We start from the raw sequence: 15,433 nt of genomic DNA, 5'->3' as shown, positions 1-15,433 counted from the left end.
AATATGCCGTGCCACGGTCCAACCACCTCTGGCATTTGGATGGGCATCACAAGCTTATCCTCTGGGGAATTGTCATCGATGGGCTTATTGACGGTTACTGTCGAACAGAAAGTTACTTTTTCAACAATTTAATAAATTCGCTGATCTCAAATTTAGATTGTAGCTCTTCGAGCAAGTAACAACAACCGTGCTTCAACAGTCCTCACCATCTTTCTCCAAACAATAGAAATATATGGAGTCCCTCTTCGGATGAGAGGGGATCGAGGGGGTGAAAACATCGAGGTGTCTGTTTGGATGGTGATGCACCGTGGTCCAAACAGAGGCTCGTTTTTATGGGGATCGTGAGTGATACTAGTAAGCTAGCAGTGGGAGTTGGACATGATACTTATGATTTGGATAGCTCGACACATAACACCCAAATTGAACGCCTTTGGGTGGAGGTTGGCCGTCAATTTGCCCAACGATGGAAGGCATTCTTCACACGCCTTGAATGTCTTCATGGCCTAAATCGCAAGAATCCCCACCACTTGTGGCTCCTGCAATTTCTTTTCCTTGATCCGATCAACATAGATTGCGAAATATTTATGGAGGAATGGAATCATCATCCAATCTCTGGTCCAACAACAAACCACCAATCTCCGCTAGTAAGTAGAGGAATCTTTTATTTATTTTTGTCTATTAACTCTCCATCGCTTACCTCACAGGACATGTGTTTTCTCTCCGAAGTTGAGAACGGTGTTTATATCACTGATCCTCTTCACAATGTACACCCTGATATACTTACCCGATACTACAGTACTAGTGGTCCACCACTGTCTCACATCAATGACTCGGAAGAAGACACTGACAATTCTTGGACTCCCTTACGAGAAGAGATTGCTGCTGACGTGCAATCAAACCTTCATGACCAGCCAGTCCCGGTCCCTGATCATTCAAATCCATTCCCCTCTCCTGAAGCGGAGGCCATATTTTGCCAAGCCCTTGCTGATGTGCAGTCTGTGGGTTTGAGGCCTGATAACACATTTTTTGCTGCATCGGAGTGGGCTATTGATACTTATGAAACTCACGAGGATATATCAGTCGGCTTTCGAAAGACAAAGACTTTATCAATGGGCCTCCCACCCGAAATATGGATGCCACGGGCTCTCGTTTGGGCACAAGGTCTTTCAGTATTACATTACTTGCTAGAATTATGATAGTTATTGAATATCTTTGAAAATACGTACCAAATAAAGTGGCTGAGGGAATAGTTAAAAATCAATTTCGTCTGACACAAAACCACCACCTCATCACTTACCATCACTAGCACTATGCTTCCGGCTGACGGACAAACATGCCGAGGCAAAACCAATGATGGTTCCCAGTGTCCATGCCTCCGCCCTAAGCTTAGGAAGGATCAAAAGGACAACGAGCCTGCAATATGTGTAAACTGTGGCCATTATGACACATCACATCCACAGGAAGTCATTCCGCAACAGCCACCAACATCTTCTAGCTTTGGTTCAATTATGTCCAAATATTCTCACCTGTTGTCAAAAACAGGTGTGTCAGAAGACATTGCCCATCGAGAGACAAATGTAGGGTTCCGAAAGCAAGACCTAGCCCTGTCTGCTGCAACAAATCGCACAGCGAAGGTTGGGGTGCACTCCAGTGGTAGTAAGGATGTTATCAAGGTAGTAAGACCCTCTAGTATATCAATGCTGCTCTTAATCAATCATTGATTGAATTCGTGTATAGAAGATGGCTGCAGCAAACCTCCGAAAGACGGGTATTGGATCAATTGTGATGGTGACTGTTGGAGTTGTGAGTATCTGATTATTTGCCTCGAGGCAAATGGGCACTGACATGAAGCATTTTGGGTCAGAATAGAAAGGGTTGCATGAAACGAAAGATCGCACCTGACACAGCCAAGATCGAAGAGCTACGAAGGCTCAAACTTGCTGTATCCAAGGGACCTGATGGCGATGATCTGCAGTTTGCGCCAGGCATGACAAAAAGCGACGTTGATGGATATCTGCGCACTCTCTTCCCTCATCTCTTTGATTACCTTGAGAACCACAATGATGACAGAAAGAACTCGAACTCGACACTGGCAGGTGCAGATGGGTTTCGCTGGTATTTGATTGTCAAAAGTGGCAAGAATATGGTCAAGAGCAGTCAGGAGGGACTCACAGGCAGTGACATTTTAAGGACTCACCATTCTGCTGGACGAAAGTGGACTGATCAGTTCATTTATTTCGGTGAGTCCTGATAGAAACTTACCCAGGCATGTTGTATATGTGTAAACCATTGTCCAGGTACAATGCTCGAAGTGGACCCGGATTCTTTCGATGATTCAATGAGCGAAGTTGTAGAGGCGGAGGACATAGACACAGTTGGAAGCGATGATATGGATGAGTCCGAGAATGAGGCGCCGGTGCTCCCAAAGGGAAAAGGTTTCGCACCCTCTCCTAATCTTAAAAATGAACTCGATCCAGTGGTACCAAGCTGTTTGTGACTTTCCTTGATTCCGACTTGGATTCCGATGTTGTACTGGTGGAAGATCATAGCCATGGGCATGAAAGGACAAAAAGGCCGCAAAGAAAGCGCCGCCGAGGTATGTGACAAGTTCTCTGTTTATTATTTTGCATTCTTACTACCTATTTTGAAGTCATCTCTGACCGTCAGATGGAATTAGAAGCGTCAGATTTGGGAAATACTACACTGGCAGACACAGGTATAGAATGTAAGTCTTATCCGTTATTTTTTCCGCGGTGTTAACTTAACACAAACCTCAGTGGCACCTGTCATGTTAGACGTTCCTGCAGCAATGTCCACTTTGAAGAATTTGGATGGCGACAAGAGGAGCAGTGTGGCACAAATTGATGTGACACAACTGGAATCAGAGCCTGGGATGTTGGGAGATGTTGGTTTGATCCCACCAGCTGAAGACAAACCAACTTTGAACATGCCACTGGATGACTCAGAATCAAGCACACTGCCTGCCAGTGTCACACCAGCGGACGAATACTACAATGATTACTACACTGATCATACTATTGGCTTTGGTACTCCCAGGGAATATATGCTAGTACCCTCCGCATCCGAGTCCAGCAGTACCTCGACAACTATGAGTACTGCCAGTGCTTCCATCTCAGTTTTTTCGACTCATGCAGCGCATGGGCCTGGGGATCTTGGTTCCAGCCATCCACGGAATCTGCAGGCACTGGGCAACGTACCCTGACTCGCATTATCTCAATCGGTATTCAGGATGCTCGTCAAACCAAAGGCCAATCCCTGGGATAGGAAATGACAATATTGAACATTGATCACTTTTTCCTTTATATCCTAATCCTCTAGACTGTTTTTACCCAAGCACTTATTTTATATTTGACTCTACATCAAACTATTATACATTGCTGCGTTACACGAAAAATGTTGAAGTGTCTGCGTGCATTTTGTTCTGCATGCGTGTGCATGAAAATTGTGCGTGCACGTGATTTAATTATAGTGCATTTGGCCCACCATATTGGTGATGTTCATTGCCAGCGCTCAGACACGGATGGTATTAAACATCAAAATGTCGAAGATAAAAAATGACCAACGACTTCAATTTTAAGATGACCCCTAACTTGTCGGTGCTATGAGGGCAGCAGGTAGATGGGCGGGTGTGGAAAGAGCAGGTCTATGATGAATATTCAAGGGGAAACGTGCCACACAAGGTAGTTGTTGTGATTTTTTCCTTTATGCAGCGTAGCTTGACCTCAGCGGTCTGATCGCTCAGTAATAAATCAGTCGCTAAGCCAGCGACGTTAGCCATTTCTGACCAATGCAATTGAGCATACCACAAGTTATAAATGGTGCAGGACTCACGCTCAGGCCATCGCCAGGAGTGCTGGGCAGACGAAATGTATCACAGAAGCTAGTGCAGACAATTGGCACTGTAGCAGAAATTGCTAGGTTTCACATCACCATGAACACAACTTATTCGTGAAAATGTTTAACCTGGCAATTTCTCAGGCAAATATCATTTGAAGCTACTCGTAGATCGATCTCAGCTATGGGCCACATTTGAGCCATACTCACTGTTTCAGAAACCAGCTGCGCCATCTGCTTCAACATTGGCAGGAGGGTAGTAGTACAACATCATCGAGCACCAGATAAGTTCATATTGTAGGACATTATCTAGGACCTCGATGAAGCCGTCCTTGATGACCCGAGGGCTGAAGGGACAGAAGCCACGAAGAATTTTTTGGGAGTGAGCACTATGGAGCACCCGCGCCAACGCTAATTGCATGCAGTATTATCTTCAGAATCCCAAAGATATCACTGAATCTGATTAGAGTTGGCGCTATTGGTGAAAGCATAGCATGACAGTGAGTAAAAGCAGCGCTGACGCGGCAACGAAAGTAGTTAGCTCCGCCCAAAATAAAGGCACATAACCCCTGTACGCTACTGTATCTCTACCAAGGTATACCACTGGCCACCAGCCATGTCCTCAAACACCATCTACACACACGGACACCACGAATCCGTCCTCCGCTCGCACAGCTGGTGCTGTTAGAGTCCGAACGATCCGAGGGATCAGTGACGAAGAAAACCGAACAATCCGAGATAGTAGAAGAGAAAGAGTGATAAGTCCGAGCCCAAGCCAAAAGGGACTTTGACGAGCAACACACTGACATCAGCTCATGTCCTACAATATGTTTTCCTTTTCTGTTCTGATATATTCCGTTTCTATACAACTTACTATATAAACGCCAGCAGTAGCATGAGCGCATCTCAGCTTCTTTCAAGAGACTGAGATGTGAGTTATTAGTATCGTTATATCGATTAGAAAACTAAACTAACGAGTCATTAGTATACTTGTTTTATTATGTACATAGCTCGTTATACCGAGCTTCTTTCAAGAGACTGAGATTATACTTGTTTTATTAGCGTGCGGTCAGCTCCCACTCGTTATAACTCACCACAGGTTATGAGCCCTGTCTCGACCATGGATACTTCGCTCCCCAGCTCCAACACAACCCTGCTTAACGTCCTGAAGCTTGCCGAAGATGGCTCGAACTGGATAACCTACAAGGAACGGACGTTAACAGCCATAGGGGCAAGAGGTCTGATGCGGTATACCGATGGTCAAGCAAGTGAACCTAAACCCTTCGCGATTCACCCGGATACGAAGGCCATTGTGAAGCCAGATGGGACGACCCCAACACAGGCGGACTACGATGATCTCGATAAGAGAATCAATGAGTACCACCAGAAGAACTTGCTGGTAAAACAGCAAATATTCAGCACCATCACTGATCAGCTGCTGTTATGTGTCCAGAAGCTGAAAGACGCATCCAAGATCTGGGAAGAAATGTGTCAGATCCATGAGGGCAAGATGGAGCTTGTGCAAATAGACTTATGACGTTGAATGCAGGAGACCAAGTGCAACGAGGGAGGAGATGTTAGATCCCACTTCGCCGACCTCATGAGGCTCCGCGAATTACTTGTGGGCATGGGTGTAGTGATTGCCGATACTGATTTCCATGCCATTATCCTCGGCTCTCTCCCTGAATCATACCGCCCACTCCTATCCTCCATCACTGCAGCTGCAAAGATCACGAAAACCCCTGTCACCTCCTACGAGTTAGTCACCATTATAACCGAAGAGTATGAACATCGGCAACTCACCGATCGACGTCCCAGCAAGAAGGGAGCTAGTGCTGCCCTCGTTGCGAAGGAGATGAGAGGAAAAGGGTGTGCCTCACCTTCCTCCACCAATAAGACGAACCCCAATGTCACCTGTTTTAACTGCGACCGCAAGGGTCACTATAAAATGGACTGTTGGAGGCCTGGAGGGGGAAAAGAGGGTCAAGGCCCCAACCAGCAGAGGAAGAGAGGGGAGAAGCAACCTAAGCAGGTGGCGAATTCAGCGGCAGAAAGCGAGCCGCAGGACCAATACACCTTTGTCACCTCAGACTTGGCAAGTGTAGCAAGGGATTTGGGCCTACCCATTGAGAAGAGAGGAGTGATTGTGGACTCGGGTGCAATGTCGCACTTCTGCCCAGATCGATCAAAGTTTAACAACTTCGTCAGCATTGCTCCCCAAGACGTCCATACCGCGGACGGTTCAACTCTTAGTGTGATAGGTCGAGGAGACGTCGAAATCGACCTCCCACTTGGCAATAGATGTACCACAGTAACGCTTAAGAATGCCCTATATGCACCCACCATGGCCTTCACCCTCATTTCGACCAATCACATCACAGCAGGTGGCCTAGCCGTCCTATTCGAGGGCTGCATGTGCAAGATCCTATTGAAGGGACCCTCCCGTTGCATCATTGCTGAAATCCCTCAGGTCAAGGGGCTATATAGCATCGTCACCAGCTGTCAGAAGCATCATGCAAACGTTGCAATGACCAAGCTTACTGTTAATGAGGCCCATCGCATGCTAGGTCATGTATCCCAGACTGCCGTCCTAGACGCGGTCAAGAAGGGCTTGATCACAGGGGTAGAACTCGATAGTAGCTCTAAACCCGAATTCTGCAATGTTTGTGTCAAAGCGAAGTCAGTTCGCAAGCCTTTCCCGGACGAGAGTAGCAACCGTGCACTCACCTACGGCGAATTGGTGCACACGGATCTGTGGGGACCAGCACAAACGACAAGTCTAGGCGGTTGCCTGTACTACATTAGCTTTACCGACGACTACAGCCGCCAAACGAAGCTTCAGTTCTTGAAACTCAAGAGTGAAGCCCTCACCGCCTTCAAAGGCTATGAAGCGTGGCTAGCACGTCAATTGCCTGGAGTCCGCCTAGCAAAAGTCCGTTCGGATCGAGGGGGAGAGTATCTGAGCGCTGAGTTCAACAAGTACTTGCATCAGCAAGGGATCGAGCGCCAATTAACGGTACACAACTCACCCCAACAGAACAGCATTGCAGAACACCTCAATCGAACACTTGTCGAGCATGCCCGTGCAATGCTCATTGCCAAGGATCTGCCGAAGTACCTGTGGGCGGAAGCGATCAGCTACACAACTTGGCTAAAGAACCGACTCCCTTCCCATGCAACCCCTGGTACTACTCCCTATGAGATTGTTCGTCATGCGAAGCCGAACCTGGCCCAAGTGCACGAGTTCGGGACGGCATGTGCAAAACCTTTGAATGTGGTTGAGTGTAAGTAAGGGCCATGTATTGAAGGAATGAAACCTTACCGGAAATTCCAACAACATCAACGTGAAACATGTTAGACGCCATGGTATTGTCTTCACCAGTTGGCGCTTCATGTCTCCATGCCAAGTAGCCATCAACAAGGGTGGGCATCTGCTCCTTCCAAGCGGCATTGGCATGCTGGCGACATTTTGTTCGGGTCCGCACATCAATGCGCCCACGTATAGGAGGTTCCCTAGAGATAAATGTTAGATACCTATGTAGAGGGGGGAAAATGCTTACCGTTCTTGAGAGCATGTCTTGAAAAATTCAGACAAAAGCGGACCACCCACAGGCTCGTCCTCAGCGAACTCATTTATGCTATCATCAACAATCTCGCCTCCAAAGTCCATGGTCTCCAAGGAATCTTGCCCAGCCTCCAACTCGGCTTCAGCGAGCAGCTCCTGCATGCATCTAGAATCATCTGATGAAAGTGAGCAAGAGACCATCATGAGAATAAGTGACATACCTCGAATCTGGCGCTGTTCTCACTCCCTGCGAAGCCGCGACTCTCGTATTTGAGAGAGTGATGATCTGGAAGTACAAAGATCCATGGAACTACTGAGAAGAGTCATGGTAACTCTCGACGATGTTGACATCCGTTTTCTCGGGGGAACCATGATGGTGGTAGTGTAGAACCTGAGCAAGGGACATGTCGCATGAAGAGTAAAAGCAAGCGCCGGCAAAGACCGATCAACACGAGGTTGGAGCAATCAAAAGGAGCGGCATGAGAACGTCATCGCATCCATTGAGAGAGCGAGTGATGGTCCATAGGATCCCGAAAACCAAAAGATCGGCTAGAGTTGGGAGAGGGATGAGTGGGATAGCGAGCACGTCGTCAAGGATGATGTGGAGATGGAAAGAGAGGGGCGTGGGAACCATCAGAAGGCATAGCGGCAGTGTTGTAAGGGAGATATCCAGGGAGATGACAAATCAATAGCCTGATATGTTATTTATATAATGTATGTTATTTATATTATATATATGTTATTTACCCGCCCTCTTAATATTCCTGAAGTCACTGCTGATTGTTGCAGCTATCACTGAAGTACTGCAGCGTAGGTTTGCCCCCCTCGTTAGTAACAAATATGTTATACTATGTACGTTACTAACAAGTGTGGGAATAGGTGTCACTCAGGTGGTTTTTAGACACTTAATCATGCTGGGTACCATTACGAACGTGCACCGACGATGGCCCATCAGAAGTAACATCGCTTCATACTCATGCTCAAATCCGAACACAGAGCGCTCGTCGTCTGAATCGCATTTTTTTAAGGTAGAACAATGGACTCCTTCATTGCATGCACGGAAATGGGCGATGCATGTACAATCATCTTTTCTTGAGCCTAACCAAATAGTGTTACGGTTGTCGTTCGCCGGGACTGCGTGGCTTACCAGCCTGCGGAGCATAAACTCATTCAGCTCTGATCAGTCCATAGAGGTAAGTACCTGACCGAATTTTTATGTTCGTGTTGAATTTGCCAAGGCAGCACCTGCATAACAATTTTTTTCCAGACATGTACTAATGCCCTCCCCTTTCCTCGATCAGCTCATGACATGGACTGTAGTAACTCAGCCTCATTGCTGCATATGGCGGACACCGGGGTCGGGCAGGTAAGTAGTATGAAAACCGTACATCGCTAACATGACAAGGATTCACAGGTTAACCATAAGCTAGCACTTCATTCTCGCAGCATTTGCATCCTGTTATAGTGCTATACGGTTGCATGGGGCGTTGATACAGCACTTATGGATGCTGCTCGTAGTCTAAGGACCACCAAATGTAGCGCCCCCGCGGCACATGTAAATTTTGACACCTCTGGCACATTCACTATCCCTCCAGAAACTGCACAAGCATTGTCACTCACCCGTACTTACAGTTGCAATGTACTTCCCAATGAAAGCGCTGATTGCTACCACTCTCATGGTAGCGTCTGCATGTGCTCAATCTGCCAACATTAACCAGCCTGCGCCTGGCTCCAATATCACTGCCAGTACCAAATTTACTGTGCAAATAGGCATGGCGGTAAGCTTTCAAACGCATATCCTTTAGAGCGTCATGACAATTAAGACCCGTGCACTCCCAGATCGTGCCCACAAACGTCAAGGAGATAGTGATCGTAATTGCTATCCAGTCTTGCCCAACTGGGTACTGTTACAACGTCAGTGAGGATATGGGAACTGGCTTGTACGAAGGCCCATACAATCCACAGCTCGGTTCGGACGCATCCGACCTACATCAGTAAATTCACAAACTCCTTAACCGCACTTGCCACAAAAATAGAGACTTATTTTCGCTTGTTTTTAATTACTCACTTGTGCTGTGACCTTCGCAAGCTACTGAATATTTGCCAAAGCCAACAAGGTAGACAAGGACAAAAAAGCTGGCAATTTAAACACGTGGCACACAAGCACAAAAAAGTGAGTAAGTGCAATATTGTATAGTACTACTAGTACTAGATCTGCCTTTTCCTTTAATCTCACCTCTGTACAACAGTCTGCAAATTTATAAGGTCAAAAACACGTGTGCACAAATGCTATTACTCACGTCATGTCCAACGGGTTGTTTGTATCGAGTCCAATAGCGGGGATGCGGCAGGTTGCGCTCGCTGTTCTGGACAACGACGAGCGTGTGAAATTTTCACTAATTTGAACAATTCACCTGTAAACAGTGTCTTCAGCACTATATCATATCATCTACTAGCTAGTACATCACTTACTTTGATCATTCGGATATGAACCTTGCAAACATGGTAAGGACCGTCTCATATGTGTGTGGGTGCAGATGCTGACGCAATCGATAGCATCTGGTCCCATTCGGATTCGGAGATCGTCGACGACAGATAGTAGACACTGATGTCTACTACACCTGAGGGAGACGCAACGAGGCGAGGCGGTGAGACGGTGAAGGGCGAGGAGGGACTAGAAGTATGCAAATTGGGATTTGGAAGGGGTTGAGGGCGATGTTAGTCATAGCACAGGCTAGTAGGCTGTTGGAATGAGAACTTTATGGCTCAATATTCCAGGTTCGGTGTTCGGCACTTAACAAGGTTTAGCGATATTAGACCTAACGAGAGCACCCGATTATTGCTGTTGTCAAGGTCAAAAAGTTGGCCAACTCACTGGAAAGGTACTACTGGTGAACATCGATGTAGTGTATGTCGAAGAAAACCGGGAAACACTGATTTGAAGTCCTCAGACAAGGTTCGGCAAACAGCATCACAGTCTTGTAAGGAAAACGCTAGTGCCGGGCCAAAAAAGCACCGCCCAGTGTTTCAATTGAGAGCTCCAGAAAGATGTAGCCCGAAATCTTGTGGTAGTAAGGTCAAATGTACGTTAGGACACATAAAGTTCAATGTATTCAGAGTCAGCTTAGGCTAGAAATTTTTACAAGACTCACTCGTCACCACTGCCTCCATATCCTTCAGTCTCAAGCCCTCCAGTGATACAATGTCTCAGCCAGCTTCGCAGCGTATCGGAACTCGTCCTAAAAATGCAACCCAACATCCAGGACGCATTGTGCTTGAGGCCAAAGGTCGTACAAAAAGACGCAGCAAAGCTCAAATAATTGCTGACTGGCAGCGCAAGCTCGAGGAAGAAGAGGCAAGTGAACAAGCTATACAGCAAGGGCATCAGCATATAGCAACTCTCCAGGAACAGATGGCAACAGATCAAGCTGCTGCATGTGTCGACGCACCGAAGCCTAAACGTCCCTGCGCTCGCCCCATAAAAAAGGGAGCGAAGCCCTCAGCGACCTCTGAATTGAGTATGGCTAATGGGGAGGCAGGTGCAGAGGTCGCTGCTGATAAGGTTGTTGGCGCCAAGGGCAAGTGTGGCGGGTCTGGAGGTATGTTGGCAGCCGGTGCGAACATTGATAACCCTGCAAGCGACGAGGAATTAGATGCACAACCTGTGAAGGACAAAAGCAATAAGAAAGCATTGAAGACCCCAGTGAGAGATGCAATTCGAGCGGTAGCAGGCGCTGAGAGCCTTATCGATCCATCAACAAAGGCATGTGATGGTGATATCCATCAGATGTCTGTCGCCAAGGCGTAAGTCTTTTGTTTAAACGACGTTCAACAACAATGAAACTTCATCTGACTGAAACAATTCTTTTTTTTTTTTTTTTCAATCTTGCAATAAATGATATCGATACTACTAGCCAAACACCCGCCAGAAAGTTCAACCTCGCTGGGCGTATTCCAGATTGGAGGTCAAATCTTCCCACTTCTAAGGCCGCACCTTCTACTGCATCTTCTGTCCAGCGGTCTATCACTTCTAATTCCGCCCCCTCCTCTAGGCTTACCAAGGGGAGCACTGTTAGCTATAATAGTGCACCCCCACTCACTCCTCAAGGTACTCCCGATCCTGACGATGGCGCAATAATTCAACACTCGCACCTATATGAAGACGAGGAGGACGATGATGAATCGAACGAGTACGGCTTTTCTAGTGGGGCACAAGTCAAGGCTTTCGCGGTGAGTTCAATTATTTGTAAATTTATTTCACACATTCACCAATGCCTCAGGGTACAAACATCAAGATCACCCCCATCAATCTCGACGACAAGGAGGAGCCACAGAATATGGTGTAGGAAGCCGATCACTACTGAGCTAGTATCCCCTATCTTTCCAATCCTCTCCGACCCACTTTCCCGTGCTGCCACTCCACATCAACGTCAGCCGATGATTGGCCCAGTCGGTTGCACTTGATCCAAGTCGGACATTGTCTGCACATGCAATTGGTCACTATCCATCATCTCATGTCATTGGCCTGTCGCCTACTGGTACGTATATCGCTTACTTTCATCGCTTTCCATCCCCATTCGCATAATCGGACCGCTTATCGGCCTTTTATCGCCCCACCTCACACCTTATTACATGGACGCAGAGAAACGAGTATTTAGCGATCCATGAGGCATCTTAAGCGACCCGAAGTTCCCTTTCATCGCTTAGTCTCATTTACTATATATTCCGCCCATGTTCTTAGTAGTTTCTCTAGCAAATTCTCACTTGGAACGATTTCTTGTGTGATTTCTCATTGAGTCGTCGGCTGACTCTCTTAGACGTTCGCTCATCGTACTACACACACACCTTCTCTATTTCACTCATTTATCACTCAGGACCGCTCCACTTCACTCTCTCTTTGCTCAACTTCAATCAGCCAAGTTGGCATTGGCATTGGCATCAACTATTAGGTTGGACAATACAACTTGTTGTTGGTGGTTTGCATTGCACTGCTTCCCCTATAGGGTCGAACGCACTTGAATCGGCCGCAGTCGTGCTGATAATGCAGTAGCAACCGAAACCCACAACGGCACAACACGCTGCAATTCTGATGGCTGAGGAGCTTGATGTCATTGGAAACAACAATGCTGATGACTTCATCATGCTTTCGGATTCAGAAGAGGATGTCCAGCCGTGTGCGAAGGGATCTGGACGAGGAATCAGAGGATGAGCACGCCCTCATCTGCTAGTCAGTGCAGTTCTTTTTTATGTTACTTGTTTTGCAACTGACTATTATGATTTTGTGTTGTGATATTAGGACATTCACTCATTTTTCTGTTGCTCTTTGTCGTCCATCTCTCGTCGCCCGTCTTTCGTCATCTATCTCTCGTTCTCTCATTGTCTGTCTTTCATCATCCATCTCTCGTTCTCTCATTGTCCGTCTTTCATCATCCATCTCTCATTCTCTCATTGTCCGTCTTTCATCATCCATCTCTCATTCTCTCATTGTCCGTCTTTCATCATCCATCTCTCATTCTCTCATTGTCCGTCTTTCATCATCCATCTCTCATTCTCTCATTGTCCGTCTTTCATCATCCATCTCTCGTTCTCTCATTGTCCGTCTTTCGTCATCCATCTCTCATTCTCTCATTGTCCGTCTTTTGTCTTTTGTCTTTCGCCATCCGTCTCTTGTTCTCTCGTCATCAGTCTCTCATTCAAGTTGTCCGTCTCTTGTTGTCCATCTCTCATCATCTAATAGCAGTAGTAGCAGCACTAATTTCACACATTTTCAAGCTGAACCATCGCTATCCCACTTTTCCTGTCACTTACCAGCACTTGATTGTTACATTATATCAACTTGTCCGCTTGCCAAGTTTGAAATGCAGTATTTGCCACTGTTTTTTTTATGAATTAAGTGAGCACAAGTAAAAGCAAGTGAAAATAAGTGCCATGCTTGTCAAGTACTTGCCAGCCCTTGTAAATAACTCTGTTGAATAGTAAGTGTAAAATAAGTGTAAAATAAGTCTGTGACAAGAACGAAAAAGTGCAAAACAAGAGGAGGGATCTACTTGTTGAACTTGTGGCGGCTTGTGGCAAGTGGTTTTTCATGTCCTTGCCAGGGACTTATCTGCTTCTTGTGGGAAATTAATTAATGGCAAGTGCCAGAAAAGCTGATTAAGGAATGTGAGAATTTACTGATGTATATCAGGACTTCTCTGTTCAAGTCTCTGCATCCTTCGCTACCAGGCAAGCACAGCTTAGACTTGCTCACTTTAGCCTCATCGGAGTATGTTGTGCCAGACTATCTTGATGTGCATATCTGAGAGTATATGGTGACCTGTTACCATTCCGAAATACTTAGGCTCCCAACAGAGTGGGAAACACAAGTCCCCGAATGCATCAATTACATCAGTGGCAAAGACCTCAACCACTGCTCGGTAAACCCATTTCCTGGTCATTCTTAAGTTGAAGGTCGCCGCCCTTGCACATACCTGTTCTGCCCTGTTCTCCTGTGTTTGTGCCACTCCTGCATCACATCAGCAAGCTACTCCAATACTCAACATTGACATCCCTGACTTCAACTTCCATGGTACTACCAGTTCTGACGCCACAAACAAAAACCACCACTTCTCGAATCTCCATGTATCACTTTTTGGCTTCTTCAAGCATCCTCGTGTCCCCATCTCCCATACAGAACTTGGGTGTGCAGTGTAGCATATCCTTGACAGTGTTTTGTTCTTTACATACCACAAATTTTAATCATAAACCAACTTAAATCCCCGTGTCTTTGGTTTGCTGCAATATTCAAATTATGACTATCAATGACAGGAACATGTATGTAGGCACTGATACATAGTAGGGTAGTATGTACCAGGTGGAGCTGCAAGGTACGAGAGGACGAAAAAAAGTGGAAATCACTGAAGACAGAATGCAAAGATGCCAGGTAGTGGTAACTGGTGGGCACAGACAAGGATTGAAGGGAAGAGACAATAAATGTCAACTATGAGCATGATGGTGATCTGGCATTGGATCTTGACACGGAAGTGCCACCCAGTCTTGATGTGCTGTTCCAAAAAATCAACCGGCAGTGACGGCATAGCTGGGCTGCAGGAAGGAGCAGGAGCAGGATTGGTGTCAAGGGTTATAGGTAGGATGCAGAGAGATGGCAGCATTCATGGGCACTAAGATTGGAGAAAAAGGCAGAGGACGCTGTGCACAAAGACCACAAGCTTGACAAGTAAGACAACAAAGACATTTAATTAGGACAATAAAGATGATAATACATGAAAAAAAAATTGGTGCCTTTCTCCGACACAGTTTGTGGGGTCTGGACAAAAACAGACAAAAAAGTGTTCTATTGTGACCTATTGTATGTACATAGCATACACTGATACTTCTCTACAGTAAATAGGTGGATATGGTATGGTGGTGGGCAGGAATGTGCTGGGGAGGAGTGTGGGAAATGTTGAGATCCAGGAGATGACCAGAAGTAGCTATATTTTGGGTGTAGTAATAAATTTCCCACAGTCTAAAAAATGCGGTGGTGGGATGCATTAAAGATGCATTGGGTAATGCATGGTGTTGGGGGGGTTTCAGGCTCCGGATGTTTGGACTTGAATGTTACCAAATATTGAAACTGAATGAGGCTCCGAGTTGGAACAGGGCACCACATACTCTGTTCGAAGAGACTAGAGTTGTTATTTGTTTGTTTTGTGTGGCCGGTATCCACCTGAGAAATTGCTAGTTTGGCATCCTTGTGGATATATGTGTTCATGGCGGTAATGCTGAAACATAATAATTTCTGCTATGCTACAGTGTGAAATGTCTGCACCAGCATTCACCCTGGCGGTTGGAGGTACTCCATACTGGGCTAGCTAACCTGCACCACGAGGAGCTGTGATGCTGAACTATGCCTGTGGTATCAAGACCACAGCAGCTACCTTGTGCATCAGCAAAACACTTTTTTCCCACCACAAAAAAATGGCTGGCCACAGCTTGGTCCCTTCTGTACAGAGCTGTATGGAGCCCACAGAG

The 15,433-nt window shown here is 46.3% G+C and overlaps 5 protein-coding genes across 5 annotated transcripts; all 5 read left to right on the top strand.

Annotated features, from left to right (window-relative positions):
- Positions 1-2: 2 nt before the first annotated feature.
- EDB91DRAFT_1057653 (uncharacterized protein) lies at positions 3-179 on the top strand (the record flags this gene model as incomplete). The annotated part of the gene is made up of 1 exon (XM_041314096.1): positions 3-179. A coding segment is annotated over one exon (177 nt), but the record flags the coding sequence as incomplete, so codon positions are not given.
- A 153-nt stretch (positions 180-332) lies between these two features.
- Positions 333-1,196, top strand: EDB91DRAFT_1057609 (uncharacterized protein; the record flags this gene model as incomplete). The annotated part of the gene is made up of 2 exons (XM_041314091.1): positions 333-644; positions 705-1,196. The coding sequence occupies 2 exons, from the start codon at positions 333-335 to the stop codon at positions 1,194-1,196; spliced, it is 804 nt and encodes a 267-aa protein (XP_041174252.1).
- Positions 1,197-1,310: 114 nt separating this feature from the next.
- EDB91DRAFT_1084504 (uncharacterized protein) lies at positions 1,311-3,223 on the top strand (the record flags this gene model as incomplete). The annotated part of the gene is made up of 8 exons (XM_041315779.1): positions 1,311-1,500; positions 1,543-1,676; positions 1,738-1,803; positions 1,865-2,240; positions 2,298-2,489; positions 2,543-2,596; positions 2,651-2,725; positions 2,778-3,223. The coding sequence occupies 8 exons, from the start codon at positions 1,311-1,313 to the stop codon at positions 3,221-3,223; spliced, it is 1,533 nt and encodes a 510-aa protein (XP_041174251.1).
- Positions 3,224-9,069: 5,846 nt separating this feature from the next.
- On the top strand, positions 9,070-9,418 carry EDB91DRAFT_1348868 (uncharacterized protein; the record flags this gene model as incomplete). Its single annotated transcript, XM_041325992.1, has 2 exons — positions 9,070-9,198; positions 9,260-9,418. 2 exons carry the CDS (start codon positions 9,070-9,072, stop codon positions 9,416-9,418), a joined length of 288 nt encoding a protein of 95 aa, XP_041174250.1.
- Positions 9,419-10,622: 1,204 nt separating this feature from the next.
- On the top strand, positions 10,623-11,766 carry EDB91DRAFT_1251470 (uncharacterized protein; the record flags this gene model as incomplete). Its single annotated transcript, XM_041323387.1, has 3 exons — positions 10,623-11,224; positions 11,335-11,650; positions 11,701-11,766. The coding sequence occupies 3 exons, from the start codon at positions 10,623-10,625 to the stop codon at positions 11,764-11,766; spliced, it is 984 nt and encodes a 327-aa protein (XP_041174249.1).
- Positions 11,767-15,433: the final 3,667 nt, after the last annotated feature.

The sequence above is a fragment of the Suillus paluster genome, assembly GCF_016628075.1.
Source record: "Suillus paluster strain FC165 chromosome Unknown EDB91scaffold_54, whole genome shotgun sequence".
NCBI classification, from domain to species: Eukaryota; Fungi; Basidiomycota; class Agaricomycetes; order Boletales; family Suillaceae; genus Suillus; species Suillus paluster.
The sequence above is the reverse complement of the archived record's forward strand: the minus strand, read 5'-3'. Positions and strand labels throughout refer to the sequence as shown.